Consider the following 13851-nt stretch of genomic DNA (forward strand, 5'->3'; position numbering starts at 1 on the left):
GGGCGCGCAGCTCCGGACAACTTATAATAGTTCTTAATAACGACAAAAGCAGCAAACACTTACTACTTGTAATCCAGATACTGTTTTAAATGCTTTATATATAGCAAGGTTTTTTTTTGTTTTTTTGTTTTTTTAGACAGGGTCTGGCTTTGTCGCCCAGGATGGAGTGCAGTGGCACCATCTTAGCTCACTGCAACCTCCACCTCCCAGACTCAAGCCATCTTCCCACCTCAGCCTCCAAAGTAGCTGGGACTATAGGTATGCACCACCATGCCTGGCTAATTTTTTAAAAATTTTTTGTAGAGACAGGGTTTCGCCATGTTGCCCAGGCTGGTCTCAATCTCCTGGTCTTCTACCTTGGCCTCCCACAGTGCCGGGATTACGGGTGTGAGCCACCACACCTGGCCTAGCAACTTATTTTTAGTAACTTATTTAGAGATAAAATAAAACAAGACCACAGAAAAAGTTTGTAAACAAAGGAATGGGCAAAGACAGTCTAGCAGGAAAGCAAAAAGGAAAGTTGAAATTACAATAGTAATATCACCTAAAAAATAATACAAGGAAAAAATTTAAACATAGCACAGATGTTTGACACTGGTAAAAGATACAGTCCACTTAGAAAGTGAAATACCCAGGCCGGGTGTGATGGCTCACACCTGTAGTCCCAGCACCTTGGGAAGCTGAGGCGGGTGGATCACTTGAGGTCAGGAGTTCGAGACCAGCCTGGCCAACATAGTGAAACCCCCATCGCTACTAAAATTACAAAAATTAGCTGGGTGTGGTGGTGCATGTCTGTAGTCGCATCTACTCAGGAGGCTGAGGCAGGAGAATCACTGGAACCCAGGAGACGGAGGTTGCAGTGAGCTGAGATCACACCACTGCACTCCAGCCTGGGTGACGGAGCGAGACTCCATCTCAAAGAAAAAGACAGTGAAATACCCACCTAATACATTGCAGCAAAGAACAAATATCAAAGCTTGGGCGTCAGAGGGCCAGGACCTTGGGGAGGCCAGGCTGTTTGGGAGTAGAGGGTGTGTGTGGCTCCTGCAGCTCTCACATTCTCAGGAGCCAAAGATGAGCACCTGCGGCCGGCAGGGAGCCAGTGGGCTTCTCCTCTTCCAGCGCCTGTGCATGTCTCCATCTCTGTGACAAAGCACAATGGTGGGCACTGTGCCCGCTGACAGGCACCAGAAAGCCAATGTGAGCTCCCTGGAGAACCGCCAAGGAGAACATGCGCTAAGGAAGCTCAAGGGCCGCGTGTGGGCTGCCGGGGGAGGTGGATGGGGAACCGTCAGAAAGGGAGGAATTCACTCCTTGCGAGGCTGGCATGACTTTCATTCTGTCTCCTCTGGTAGCCCACACCAGGCGTGAGAACAGCCTTTGCCCTGGGGATGAGGGTTCTCCCACCAGCCCTCCAGAATTCCCTCAGACGACCTCATGGCGAGGCTATGCAATGGGGCGTGTTCTCCACTGTCCGAGTGATGGCTCCATACTGGCCTGCCTAGCCCCTGGCCTTTTCCTACCCCACGCGTGCTAATTACCCCCCTCCACGTGGTGGCCGCTGCCTTCACACCAGCTGCAGCAGGGAGGCCTGGCTGGGGCCACACACTTCCGAGCGGGGCGGGCGCTCCCCGGGTGCCGCTGTAGCCACCCAGACTGTGACTGCAGACCCAGGCCGCCTGCTCTGCAGATCAGGCAGGATCCCCACCCTCCTGTGTGGGCTACAGCCGCCCAAACTGCAGCTGTGGTCCGAGCCTCCCTGAGCTCTTGGGTGGGAGCCGAGGACAGGCGGGATCTGCCCTTCCGCGTGCAGCTGCAGCCGCCCGACCCACAGCTGCAGACCTCGGCCTCCTGCTCCACGGAGGAGGCAGGAGCCAGGACAAGCAGGAGCCCTGCCCTTCCAAACTGACGGGACAGGAGCTCCCCGGGTGCGGCTTCGGCCACGCTCCCAGGAGCAGGACCCGGCATCTGTGCAGCCTGCACCTCCGGGGCCTGGGAAGAACCGAGCCCCCTAACCCCCATCCCTGCAGGCTCAGGGGTTCTGGTCCTCACTGCCTGGCCTCTCTCTGCTCCCAATCTCGGAGCGGGGTTGGGGCCTAGCCGGGGACCATGAAAGGCAGTGGTAGGCAGACAGAGTCCCTGGAGGGAGAAGGCAGGTCCCCAGTAAGGCCAGGGAGGGTCTGAAGGTCAGGTCGACAGTCCCTGGGACCGGAGTGGGGCCTTGTGATGTCTCCCTCTGGCTGCCCATGGACCAGTCCGCATGCACTTCCTCCCCTCAGAGGTGCATAAAAGCGCCAGGCTCAGCCAGAGCAGGGCAGAGGATGGAGAAACAACAGGATGACCAGCTGCAGAGAGAAACTACCTTCTCTGCTGAGAGCTTCAGAGACCTGCAGAGGCATTCCGGACAACCTGCCTGTGGAGAGGAGCCGCTGTCTCCAGGGCCTTCTGTCTGCTGACAGCAGCAGGTGGCAGGAGGACCAGCGGGCAGAGAGGAGCTGCCCTCTCCAGGGCCTTCTCTGCTGAGAGCTGAACACTCAGTGGGACGGGAGGGCTTACCTACAGAGAGGAGCTCGCTGCAGGCCACCTCTGAGCTGTTCCAACATTCAGTAAAGCTCCTCTGCATCTTCTTCACCCTTACTTCTCCGTGTACCTCATGACCGCATTCTTCCTGGAGGCGGGACAAGAACTCAGGTGCCACAGAGGTTTCCAGGAAGAAAATTGACACCCCAAAGATCGCACACAAGGACAGATGAGGGTCCGTTCTTTCCAGTGGCACCTGTAGCCTGCCAGGGGTTCAGCACTTACCTTCCTTTTGGATCTGAGCCTTTATGCATTTACTGGGTCTTGGAATGGGAGGTGCGGCTGGCAGGGCGCAGCTGCTGGCTACAAGTTTCCTGCTGCATGAGGCACCTGATACGCCGGCGGTGGTGGCAGGTGGTGTCCCCCTCCCGCATCCCACCAGGGCTGTGTCTGGGAGTCACAGAAGTGGACTCTGCCCATTTCTCTCTCTCTTTGCATTTCTGCTGTGACAATCTCACCTTTCCCCAGGCAGCATGGAGGAACCTAACCTAAGGGCAATGAAAAGCTTAGGCCATGTTCTCATTTTTGGGCAGCCCCTCTCTACAAGTGCAATTTCCCTTCTCTTTCACTCCCCTGTGTGGCATGCAAGGGCCTCTGCAACGTGGTCCCATCCATTTCTGTTCAGCCTTCCCTTCCACTAGTGAGCCACACACTGGCCTGGCCAGCCCGGAGCCTTTTCCTACCTCCCACGTGCTAATCACCTCCCTCCGCGAAGAATGTCTGTCCTCCCGGGCTGCCCCATTGCTTCCCTGATCCTACTGTTTATGCAGCATCCATTTTCAGTATACCTTGTCCCTGAGCCCTCCTCTGTCTCCCCAGGCCTGGGGAACTGCACCCACTGTTTGAGCTCACTGTTCAGCCCCTTTGCTGTCCTAGGGACATCTTTCCACATTAATAAGCCTGGGTGCCCAGTCTCGCCAGCCTGTCGGAGCACAGACAGTCACCTCCAGGTCCATGCCTATAGCTCGCTGGCTCCTGTCTCCCTCCCATATAGAGCCCTGCCACCTGCACAGGCCCCTCTCCAAACACAGGCCCTTCTGGGAGTCCCTGCGGTGTCCTGCTGAGGCAGAAAAATTAAAAATACATATGCATTCATTTACTCCAAGAAAAGTAACAGGCAAGGCAAAGGTTAAAAAGAAAACAAGTTTTCCTCTGCCTAGCAAGCTCACTTCAAGGACAGACAAGATAACGCTGTCCAGAAAACCAAGGCCAAAGGAATGGGCTCCAGACACCTCCCGCCCCACTTCCAGAGCAAGGTTAAAGGAAAAAGAAAGAAAGGCAAATTCGTTTACTGTTACTCTTTCCTCAGGCTTCTTCAGCGTGATCGTGTTTTACGAATCTCTGTATTTAGTCAGTTCTTGTTTTTCTTTCAATGCAGCTACAAGGCCACCGGCTATGCAAGGCCATAAGTTATGCTGTGCTATAGATTATGTGACCTATCATATGATTAACTGCTTTTGTTTTGTTTATCGTAAGTCCACTTACAAACACCCCACCCTGTCTTTGTTTAGGGCTCAGCTTTTTAGACGTGAGTCCACTGAGCCGGTGTGTATCTAAAATAAACAATCCTCCTGATTTTCATATCCGTCTCTCCGGTCCTCAGTTTACCACAATACTGCATGTGTTTGAGCTGCTCATGCCTCAGCTCTGGCCTGTTCCCTGGAGGGGATGTCAGTGTGGGCTGCAGCTGGGTGGCTAGTGCCTCAGTCCACTTATGCCCAAGTCGCACCGTGGCCTACAGTAAGATGGGGTGGGCTGGGGTGGGGTAGTGCTTGCTGCTTCTTTCTTGAGCTCTGCTCCACTAGAGAAATCCCAGTCCAGCACCCCCTGCATTTCCAAGCTGCACGCGAACAGGTTTTGCAGGCTGCACTAACAGCAATGCCCCCAGGAGTTACTCCTTACTGACCTTGCCCTGAGGAGAAGGTTATGGTGGGTTAAAAACTGGGCGTCAGCCCCTTCCTCATGCTTAGTTAGTGGAGATTGCAGTCGACTCTCTTTCACGTTCGGAGACTGCCCCCCTGCCTCCCAGGAGTCCCAGCTTCACCGGCACAAAGACCCTGCACCCAGCTGGAGCCTTTTCTCCCCACTTTGAGCCTCTGCAGCTGTCACTCTCTACAAAGCTCTCAGATACCTTTCCCCTCCTTCTGTGACCCTGGAGAGATATTTTACATGAGAATTCAAGATTTTTCTCAGAGACAGGATGTGACAACTTCCTTGTTTTGTTCTATCCACCTTGGTTTTCATAGCAAAGGGCAGAGAAAACAGCATATATCTCTGGGAGGAAGATGGATAAATAATTCTCACACATGTCCTGGCCTCTGGAGCTCAGCTGCCAGTCCACGTCTACGGAATCTTAGCATCTAGGACCAAGACACTTCCCAGCGATCATCACCCTTTGCAGAGGAGGTGAGATCACCGGGACTCATCTGCCATTGCAGACCTTTTGCTGCTACCTGACAGGTAAGTGGCTCATTCTCAACAGCTGCCTACACCTCCACTTTTCAGAAACGGCAATCAGAAAATGAAGGTGGGAGGCTTTGGGAGGGCGTACAATTAGTGGCAGCATTTTATTATCCGAGCTTGGCTGCAGCGTGGGATGTTCCAAGTATGGCCAAGAGGAGATGTCGACGCCCGTTTAGGTAGGCCCCATCTCAGGAGGCAGGATCCTGATACATCCCATTGCCCCTCACCAGATGAAAAGGATTTCAAGCCTCATGGCAGTTCCCTTCTTGGGGCAGTCCATCTTCCGTAGAGACTAAGACGGTGGAAATCCTCTTGTGGACCTGTTGAAATCGAACCAGTGCAGGCAGTGGGCACTGGCTGGGGTCTGCCGGGGGCAAGGGCATTGCAGGGGTGCCAGGGAGGCCAGTGGGAGAGGACCAAGGCCCCACTGACACCTGGGGACTTGCGGCTGGGGGAGTGGAGGATAGGAGACAGGCAAAATTCACCAGTTCCACAGCTTACAGAAGTAGCAAAGCAAAGACCATACTTTCAGGGATAATTTCTATACTTTATTACTAGAGAAGTTTTCCGCTCTGGGACCCCATAGTCTCCTCACACACACGCAGGGCAAAAAAAAGCCTCCTGTGTTTGGGAGAGCAAGTGACATGACATTTATTAATAAAAATGGATTTTCCTGCCGGGTTTCCTAATGTGGTCGTGTAAGTGTTAAACATAGTCTTAAAATTATGTCAGGGAAAGCCGCAAGGTTTTGCTCCGCCCCATGGAGACCCTGGGACCGCTCAGGGCAACACCAACAGCAGCACCGCAGGCGAGGCAGTCCTGTGGGAGGACGTGGCCTTTGGACACTGCCAGGTTCGGAGATGTCCTTGGGAGATTTACCTTTTTGTCAGGAAGACAGTGTTAAGTTCAGGGAAATAATTATATGTGTGGACAGAATCTGAAATATACCAGTATAGTAAGAGTGAGAGATTGTGAATGTGTAATGCAAACGGAAAAGCAGGTTTTATTTTGTTAAGTTATTCACTAGGGAATCAGCTGAGGTTCCTTCTAATGCTCTTTTTCTCCAATCTTGCTGTGCTGAAAGTTGCAGAAAAGGACGTGTGTAGAGAAAAATGGGACACTTCAGGGTGGATCAGAGAACATCAATCCATAGTGATAAGCGTGAGTTTGTCAGGTGGAAGCAGTGATTTTTAAGAGTCACTGATTAAAAACAAACATTCCTAAGTGTATTAGGGAGATGCCGTTTATTTGTGAATCAAAAAGCTTTTTTCTCAGTCTCTTAAATTATGGTTTTCATGTAATAAGAATGATTTATATTTTTAGTGAAAAGTTGTTTTCCTTTCAAACACAGACCTTTTAAAAAGACTTAGCTTGAGTAAGTACCTTTCATTCGATGCTTTTCTTGTGCCTCATCTTAGGAAATCTGGAACAGTATTCGACAGAAATTATGTTTTCAACTTGCCTTTGACATCTGTCCCACTGCATTTTGCTTTAAAATTCTTCATTTAACAATAAATTATCTAAAAAAAATAACAGTAGCAAAGCAAAAACTACTCATCTTTAAAGACAGACTCAAGACTGAGGGACCAGAAATCAAAATAACATCAGGGTTGTTTAGGAATTGCAGGTGCAGGAGAAGAGAACAGGAATGGAGTGGGCTGGGGGCAGTGAGAGAGCAAGAAGAAAAAAATAAAAAGAGAAGGAGAAGAAAGAAATGGGCTTTTGCTGGGTGCAGGCGGTGACATTTCCCAGGACACTTATTTCTCCCTGTGCCTTCCAGAGGGAGCAGCCCGAGGCTCCTGGGAGGACGAGGAGCAGGTGCGCACCAGCAGAGCTCAGCTGCAGCTGGAGGATCCCTTGGCGGTCCTCGCGCACACCGGGTTTCAATCTTCCCCAAATATCCGATGCGTCCAGTCGCTTACTCCTTCCCCAGGCAAAACCTCACCAGGAACAGAACCTGAAATCAATTTACACTGTAATCAAAATAGCAGAGAGTGGAAAGTGTTTTCTTCAAGGAGGGGACTTGAACTTCAAGTACGGATTGAGCACCCTCGATCCTTAACTGGAGAGTGAGGTCAGAAAGGGCGGACTCGCGGCAGCAAACGGGGAGGAGCGTGCTGTTCAGTAGTCGCTGATTTTTTCCTTCAGGAACGTGCCAGACCATCTGTCTCTGACTAAAGGCTTTCAAGATGATACCCTTGAGTGTTGGGAGCAAAGGGACCAGGTACATATCCCTCCTGGCTGAGAAGATGCTCTTGACAAAGTCTTAGGGAGACCCTAGTTTTAAGTTGTTTTATCTGGCAGTGAGATTTTAAAGTTTTTATTCATTAGTTGGTTGGTTGGTTGGTTGGTTGGTTGGCTGGTTTTGTGGCTGGCACCCTGTGAGCCGGTTGCTTCTTCAGTGCCTCTGTGTGATGGCAGGTTAGGGTGAGTGTTTGGTCTGTGGCCAGCTGGTTCCTCAGACGGTCATGGTTTTGGGTAACAGGAGTGACTGAAGGGTGTACCCAGACACACGACACAGCTGGTGAGGAATCTGAATTCGAGAAGCGCAGAGCGAGGCTCTGGAACCGGACAGTGGGGGTGGAACCCCCTCCACCTCTCACCCATTGTGGGCCAGAGCAAGTCACTCAGCTCCCAGGCCTCCGTTTCCTCAGCTATAATTTGGACCTATTAGTAATAATAATAATACAAATACTAATAATACTTGAGGTATAGATAAGTGCCTGATAGGAAGTACCCATTGCATGTTTGTTTTTATTACTGTGAGCACGTGTGTGTGTGTGTGTCTACAATCCTCCTTCTCTGAGGCATCCATGATGGAAATCACACCGGTGTATCACAACAGAGAACGGAGGTCCCTCTAGCACTTTCACGGTTCTGGAACATCCTGCCCCAATCCCCTGTCCCCGGGAGGTGGCAGCCTGCCCCCAGCCCAGGGAAATTGGAACCAGTGTTCCTTCTGCGAGGAGGCCAGCTGTGGGACCTGTCTCGCGCCCCATTATCACCTTATGAGGGGACCTGTGTCACAACCTAACACAACCTCAACTAATTCCCCAGAACCCAGCCCACCCAGATAGATGCACAAACACACTCTGAGCCCCGCTTGGTTTTGGAAGGCACTAGCTGGACACTGACATGCCCCTCCTGGCTTTGCTGTCATGGGGCTCTAACCTGTGTCTAGAATCCAGAAGAAAAGACTGAAGCATAAAGGAAAAGAGAAGGGAACAGAAGAAAGGGTAAGAAGGTGCACAACCAGTGTAGACCCCTTTGCTAGAACCCTTCCTTGCAGCTTCCCCACCTCTCACAGAGAGGCTTCCACCAGTAGCCGCAGAGGGTGAGACTCCGGACTGTCCAGCCAGAACCTGGACCCTGCCCAAGGCCTCTCCCATGTCATTGTGTGAATCGGATTCCAATAACTGAGAGCTGTCAACACGGCCCTGATCCAGGGGACCTCCTGTCCTTGAGACCTTCTTGAAACACACCTGGAGCTGTCCCAACCTGTCCTCTGTTTGTCCCCTCAATTTCAGCTCTAGGAGACAGGGCCATCAGCCCATGAGCCTCACGGGCCACCCCTCTTCCCTTGTATTCCTGCCTACCCGGGTCCCTCCCAGCCTAAGGGTCCCTGGGAAGCCTCTACCACCTCATTAACTCACCCTGCACACCCCTCTGATCCTTCGGCCACTGCACGGCCAGCAGCTTTGAGAGTCCATCCTTCACACCTGCTGGTGGCGTTGCTGACAGCATGCCCCGTGTCCTGCAGCCACAGGACACCAGAAACACCTGCCATGCCAAGGTCTCAGAAGAAAAGCTAAGCTGTGGGGGCAGATGGGGAGACAGAGGGGGCTGGACAGAGGAGCCCACCGCGGCCTTCCCCAACAAGGGTACTGTGATGCCATGAAAGACAAGGGGTGCAGTCCCAGAATGAAGACAGTGTGTGGACATTTGCAAGGCAGAGGGGAAGGGGGCGCTGACTTTGATTTCAAGAGCTCCCAGCAACCCGTGGGAGTGGGCACGGGTCTCTTCCATGGTTCAGGCAGAGATTTAGGTCCAGCCAATTATAAAATCTGCCTAAAATCTTGCACAACTAAATGCAAGAGAAATATGGAGAGTTTTGTGTATCTCCAGACTCACTGGCTGCAACACACTCGCTGGTCTTGAGTCATTAGTGGCGCCCAAGGGAGCAGAGCATCAGGAATGGGGGGCAGCCCTTGTCTGGGCTGGGTCTGGGCCTCCTGGGTCACAGATGAGGAAGGGGTGGCTAGATGGGTTGACTCCATCACTGTGGCCCCGAAGATGCTCTCGACAGAGACTGTTACCAGCTGGCCTCCTGAAGGCACAACTCAAGGTCCCAGGCCTGGAGGAAAGTGTCCCAGGATGTCGTTGGGGCTGGCAGGCAGCCACCCGCATGCACTCCACTTCCAAGAAAGCAGAACTCTGTGTTTGTTCCTGTGTTTTGTGGACCCAATGTTCCAGACCAAAGGGAAGTGGGACGAAGGTTGGGTTGGTGGCGGTGAGGCAGGGAGAATGAAAATGCATCTGAGATCTTCAGAGACTGCCCTTTGTTCGAGCAAAGTCACTAAGCCCAGAAAAGTGGGGGGGCACTGAGCCCCCACACATTGTGTGACTCTGTTCCTGGCTCTAAACAATAAGCAGCACAGAAGCTGCTTCCTCTGGGACCCTTCAGCCTTGTCCCCTTACAGCTCTGTGAACCTGAGCAAGGCCAGGGATGCCATTAACAGTGTCCCCTGGAAAAATTAGAAGCAAGCTCTCACATCCAGCTAAAGAAGTCAAGCACTGAGGCTTGTCAGGAATTTGAGAGCAAGACAGAAATAACTGAGGTCACAACTGACTTCAGGTCTGATGGAGTGAGTTCCAGCTCCCCCCACCTCTGCACGTCGCTCCAGCATCCCTTTGTCCCTCTCCAGGTGGCCCCCACTGCTGACGAGAGATGGTGGATTTCCCAGTCTCCCTGGACTCCTTGAAGCCAGCATCTCTGACCAGAAGTCTAGTCTTCCTCATGCACCTCCTCCTCCTTCAGCCTGGGGAGCCGAACTCAGGTATTGTGTCTGATCTGTAGCCCAGCCAGCCAGGACATGAACGCCACCCCTCCTGCCAGGTGCTCCCCAGGGATAAGATCTTAGAACAGTACCAGGGCGTGCCAGATGCTGAAATACAAAAAGGACTTCAATCCTGGTTGTTAAAGAAACACTACCCCTGGGCATTATCCAGCCTGCAGTGTTCCTCCACGATCTCTCCAGCTCCCACCGCCTCTTGCACACTTCCCAGCACTCCAAAATCCACAGGCATAGCAGGGAGCCGAGCAAGAGGGTGCCAGGAAACTCATTGGCCTGTGTTTATGCTGAACCCATTGATACATGTTTTTAACTTTACCCCTTGCGAAGCTTCTCTCATGAAAGATGTAACCAACAGAGGGTGTAAACTAATAATTCAAACGTGATTTCCTAATTTCCTGGGCTGGAAACCAGGAATACTGGGGTGACCGCAGCATAGCCCAGGTCTTCAGCAGTCTGTAGTCAAGGGAGGGGTGTGGATGTGGCATAAATGGCTGTCCATTTATGTGACCATGGCTGAGAGAGAGAGAGAGAGAGAGGGAGGGAGGGAGGGAGGGAGAGAGAGAGATATTTGTGTCCAAAGACTTTGGGAGCACAGCTAAGAGTAATGATTTGTTCCCGGAAAGCTGAGGAGAGCCATAGAGAGGGAATATAGTTTGAGCAGAGGCTTGCAGGATGCACATTCTCCAGGAAGATGACAGGTAGGGGATAAGCTGAGGCAGGGTGTGCCCAGGGAAACAGCCAGACATCGGTGTGTGGAGGGACAGCCGGAGAGAACCTGGAGAGGGAAACTTGTCGGAAGGGTATTGGATATTCACCCAGCCGCCAATGAGGGGCCTCAAATAGTGTGAACAAAGGAAGGTCCCTCCATTTCCTGTGGGCCAAGTGCGGGACAGGGGGGTCCATGACAGGACAGCTTCAGGATGCTTTCAGCTGAACTTGGAAAGAAAGGAGAGGAGAGGTACAGAGGCCAGAGAGAAGAGTGAGTGCCTGTGGGGCGGCAGGGATCCGTGCATGCGGAAGACCCGCGCAGGAGCAGCGACTCTCATGGGAACTGCAGACAACAGACCAGGCCAAAGGGAGCAGAGAGGCCCCATGAAGAAGCCTTCAAAGAGGAGGGTGATCAAATGAAAGAGCCCAACAAATAAGTCTCAACAGAAGGATTTGGTTGACCTTTTGATAAGAAAACCTGTGGAGCAGGGAACCCTCGTAGATGATTTTTGATAACCCTTTGTAGAACCTGTACATGTGAATTATTTTTTAAACTCGGAAAATCAGACAAGCAAAAATAAGAAAATATCTATTCTCATCATGCAGAAGTTACCACCATCAGCAATTTGGTGTCTCCTTTCAGATATTTTTCTCTGCACATTTATGCAAATACATATGTTTTTTACTTAAGATAATGTTGTACAGATTATTTTGAAACTTGCTTTTTTGATCAAAGATTCCATTTCACTTCATGCTTTGGTCATATTTACATAATTGTCCCCAAAATAACATTTGTACCTGGTTGGATGAAACCAGTTACCAGCTCAGCACCACAAATCTGGTTGTGATGTCACCTGTGTGTTTAATTGTGCACTCACGTTTTTTCGTAAAAATTACTTGTTCAAGGATCCGGGCCAGTTGTCCTGCAGAGGATCTTACCTTTCTTGTTTGCATGGCTTGCTGTAGATTCCTCAGTTATAAAGGGGTGTGATAACTTTTTTTTAATTGGATGAGGGTTGCTTTTGCCTGTTCTGACTTGTCATCCTAGAGGTCAAGGTGCTAGGCCCTGAGTATACCGTCCTGGCCCTCGTCGGGGAGGAGGTGGAGTTTCCGTGCCACCTATGGCCACAGCTGGATGCCCAGCACATGGAGATCCGCTGGTTCCGGAACCACACCTCAGACGTGGTGCACCTGTACCAGGAGCAGCAGGAGCTCCCTGGCAGGCAGATGGAGGCGTTCCGGAACAGGACCAAGTTTGTCAAGGACTACATCGCCTACGGCAGTGTGATCCTGCAGCTTCACAGCATCGTCCCCTCCGACGAGGGCACATATGGCTGCCGCTTCCTCTCCAACAACTTCTCTGGCGAAGCTCTCTGGAAACTGGAGGTAGCAGGTGCGTGGACTGACCTAACGCCCTGCAGGGGAGAGGGAGATACAAGTACTTTGCCTGAGTAGAGGTAGAGTCACAGAGAATGGAAGAATGTTGGTAATTTTTAAAAAACATAAAAGCTGATGGATAGGTCCATTCGCAAATGAACAAACAAAACAAACAGTTCACCAAAACATACACAAACAGCCCTTAAACATATGAAAAGGCTGGGCACAGTGGCTCAAGCCTTAAGCTCAGGCTTAATCTCAGCACTTTGGGAGACTGAGGCAAGCAGGTCACTGAAGCCCCAGAGTTCGAGACCAGCCTGGGCAACAAAGGGAGACCCCATCTCTTAGCCAGGTGTGGTGGTGCGTGCCTGTAGTCCCAGCTACTCAGGGGGGCCAGGTGAAGGAATCTGGCTGCAGTGAGCTTCACTTGCCACTGCACTCCAGCCTGGGCGACAACTCTGTCTCAAAAAATATATATATATATGATATCATATATGTATTTATATATAATATATCGTATTATATATTATATAATATTTATAAATTATAAAATTTATAAATATATAAAATATAAAAATGTTATATGTTATATATAATACATTATGAGTAACAAAGTTACTCGTAGGGAGAGAAAGGCAAATCAAAGCTACGTCAAAATGCAATTTATTTTTAACTGTCAGACTAGCAAAATTTCAAAAGCTCTTCCACGTGCTGTTGATGGAGCTATGGAGAAGCAAGCTCTCTTGTACCATGTTAGTGGAATTCAAAGTTGGAAAGTCCAGGACAGGAGAATTTGGTAATACTTAAGAGGACTAGCTGTGTGTCTACCCTCTGACACAGCGATCCCACCTCCAGGAACTTACGCCACCTCCGACACCTCCAATATGAAAAAGCATATGTATGAGTTTAATCTTTGTAAAGCTTTTTAAAAACAATTGCAAAATAGTGGAAACCACCTAAATGTCCAAGCATAAAAGCTGAGTATCCTCTATCCACCCAGTGGAGCAATCTATATTATGTATTATGCGTCTGAAACAATGATGAGGTGGTCTCTGAATGGATGCAGAGTGATTTCTAGTATTGTTAAGAGAGAAAATGCAAGGTTCAATAATACATAGTTGCATGCGTAAGAAAGAAGGAGAAACATTGCAAAAAGGAACATAGGAAGGATAAACAAGAAATTAATGAAATTGGTTACCTAGGGTGAGGTGTGATGACATGGAAAGGATGGAGTTTTTTTCCTGATATACATTTCTATACAGCATTGTCATTTAAACCACATTAATGTTTTGCATACTCAAAATATAATGCTAGTTCCACAAGGATGGAGAGATAAAGGAGTGTGTATGACGCAGTGGAGCTGGAGCTCTGGAGGGATTCAAGAAAAAGAGAAGAGTCACAACTCGAATGTATTAGAATTTAGGGTGGTGCTGTTCTTCATTCTAGGAAACTGGCCCTTACCTGATATGATTAAATGCCAGGAGCCCTTCCCCACCCAATGACCCCCTCACATTTCCAAATGTCCCTGAGGGGTATTATTGTCTCCATATGCTACCACTGATTTAGAGTCATTTCCAGCATTTCCAAATGTCCCTCAGGGGTATCACTGTCCCCACATGCAACCACTGATTTAGAGTCATTTCCAGCA

General features: G+C 50.3%; 1 protein-coding gene across 1 annotated transcript in view; it reads left to right on the forward strand.

Moving 5' to 3' along the window:
- Positions 1–4834: 4834 nt before the first annotated feature.
- The window catches only part of BTNL9 (butyrophilin-like 9), a 23978-nt gene continuing 14961 nt past the window's right edge, over positions 4835–13851 (forward strand). The window contains exons 1-3 of the mRNA XM_011969460.1: positions 4835–5040; positions 9969–10100; positions 11875–12219. Of these exons, the coding sequence (XP_011824850.1) occupies positions 9992–10100; positions 11875–12219 (454 nt within the window). The 5' untranslated portion in view covers positions 4835–5040; positions 9969–9991. The remainder of the gene's footprint in view (positions 5041–9968; positions 10101–11874; positions 12220–13851) is intronic.

Source organism: Mandrillus leucophaeus, unplaced genomic scaffold, assembly GCF_000951045.1.
Source record: "Mandrillus leucophaeus isolate KB7577 unplaced genomic scaffold, Mleu.le_1.0 Scaffold891, whole genome shotgun sequence".
Lineage (NCBI taxonomy): Eukaryota > Metazoa > Chordata > Mammalia > Primates > Cercopithecidae > Mandrillus > Mandrillus leucophaeus.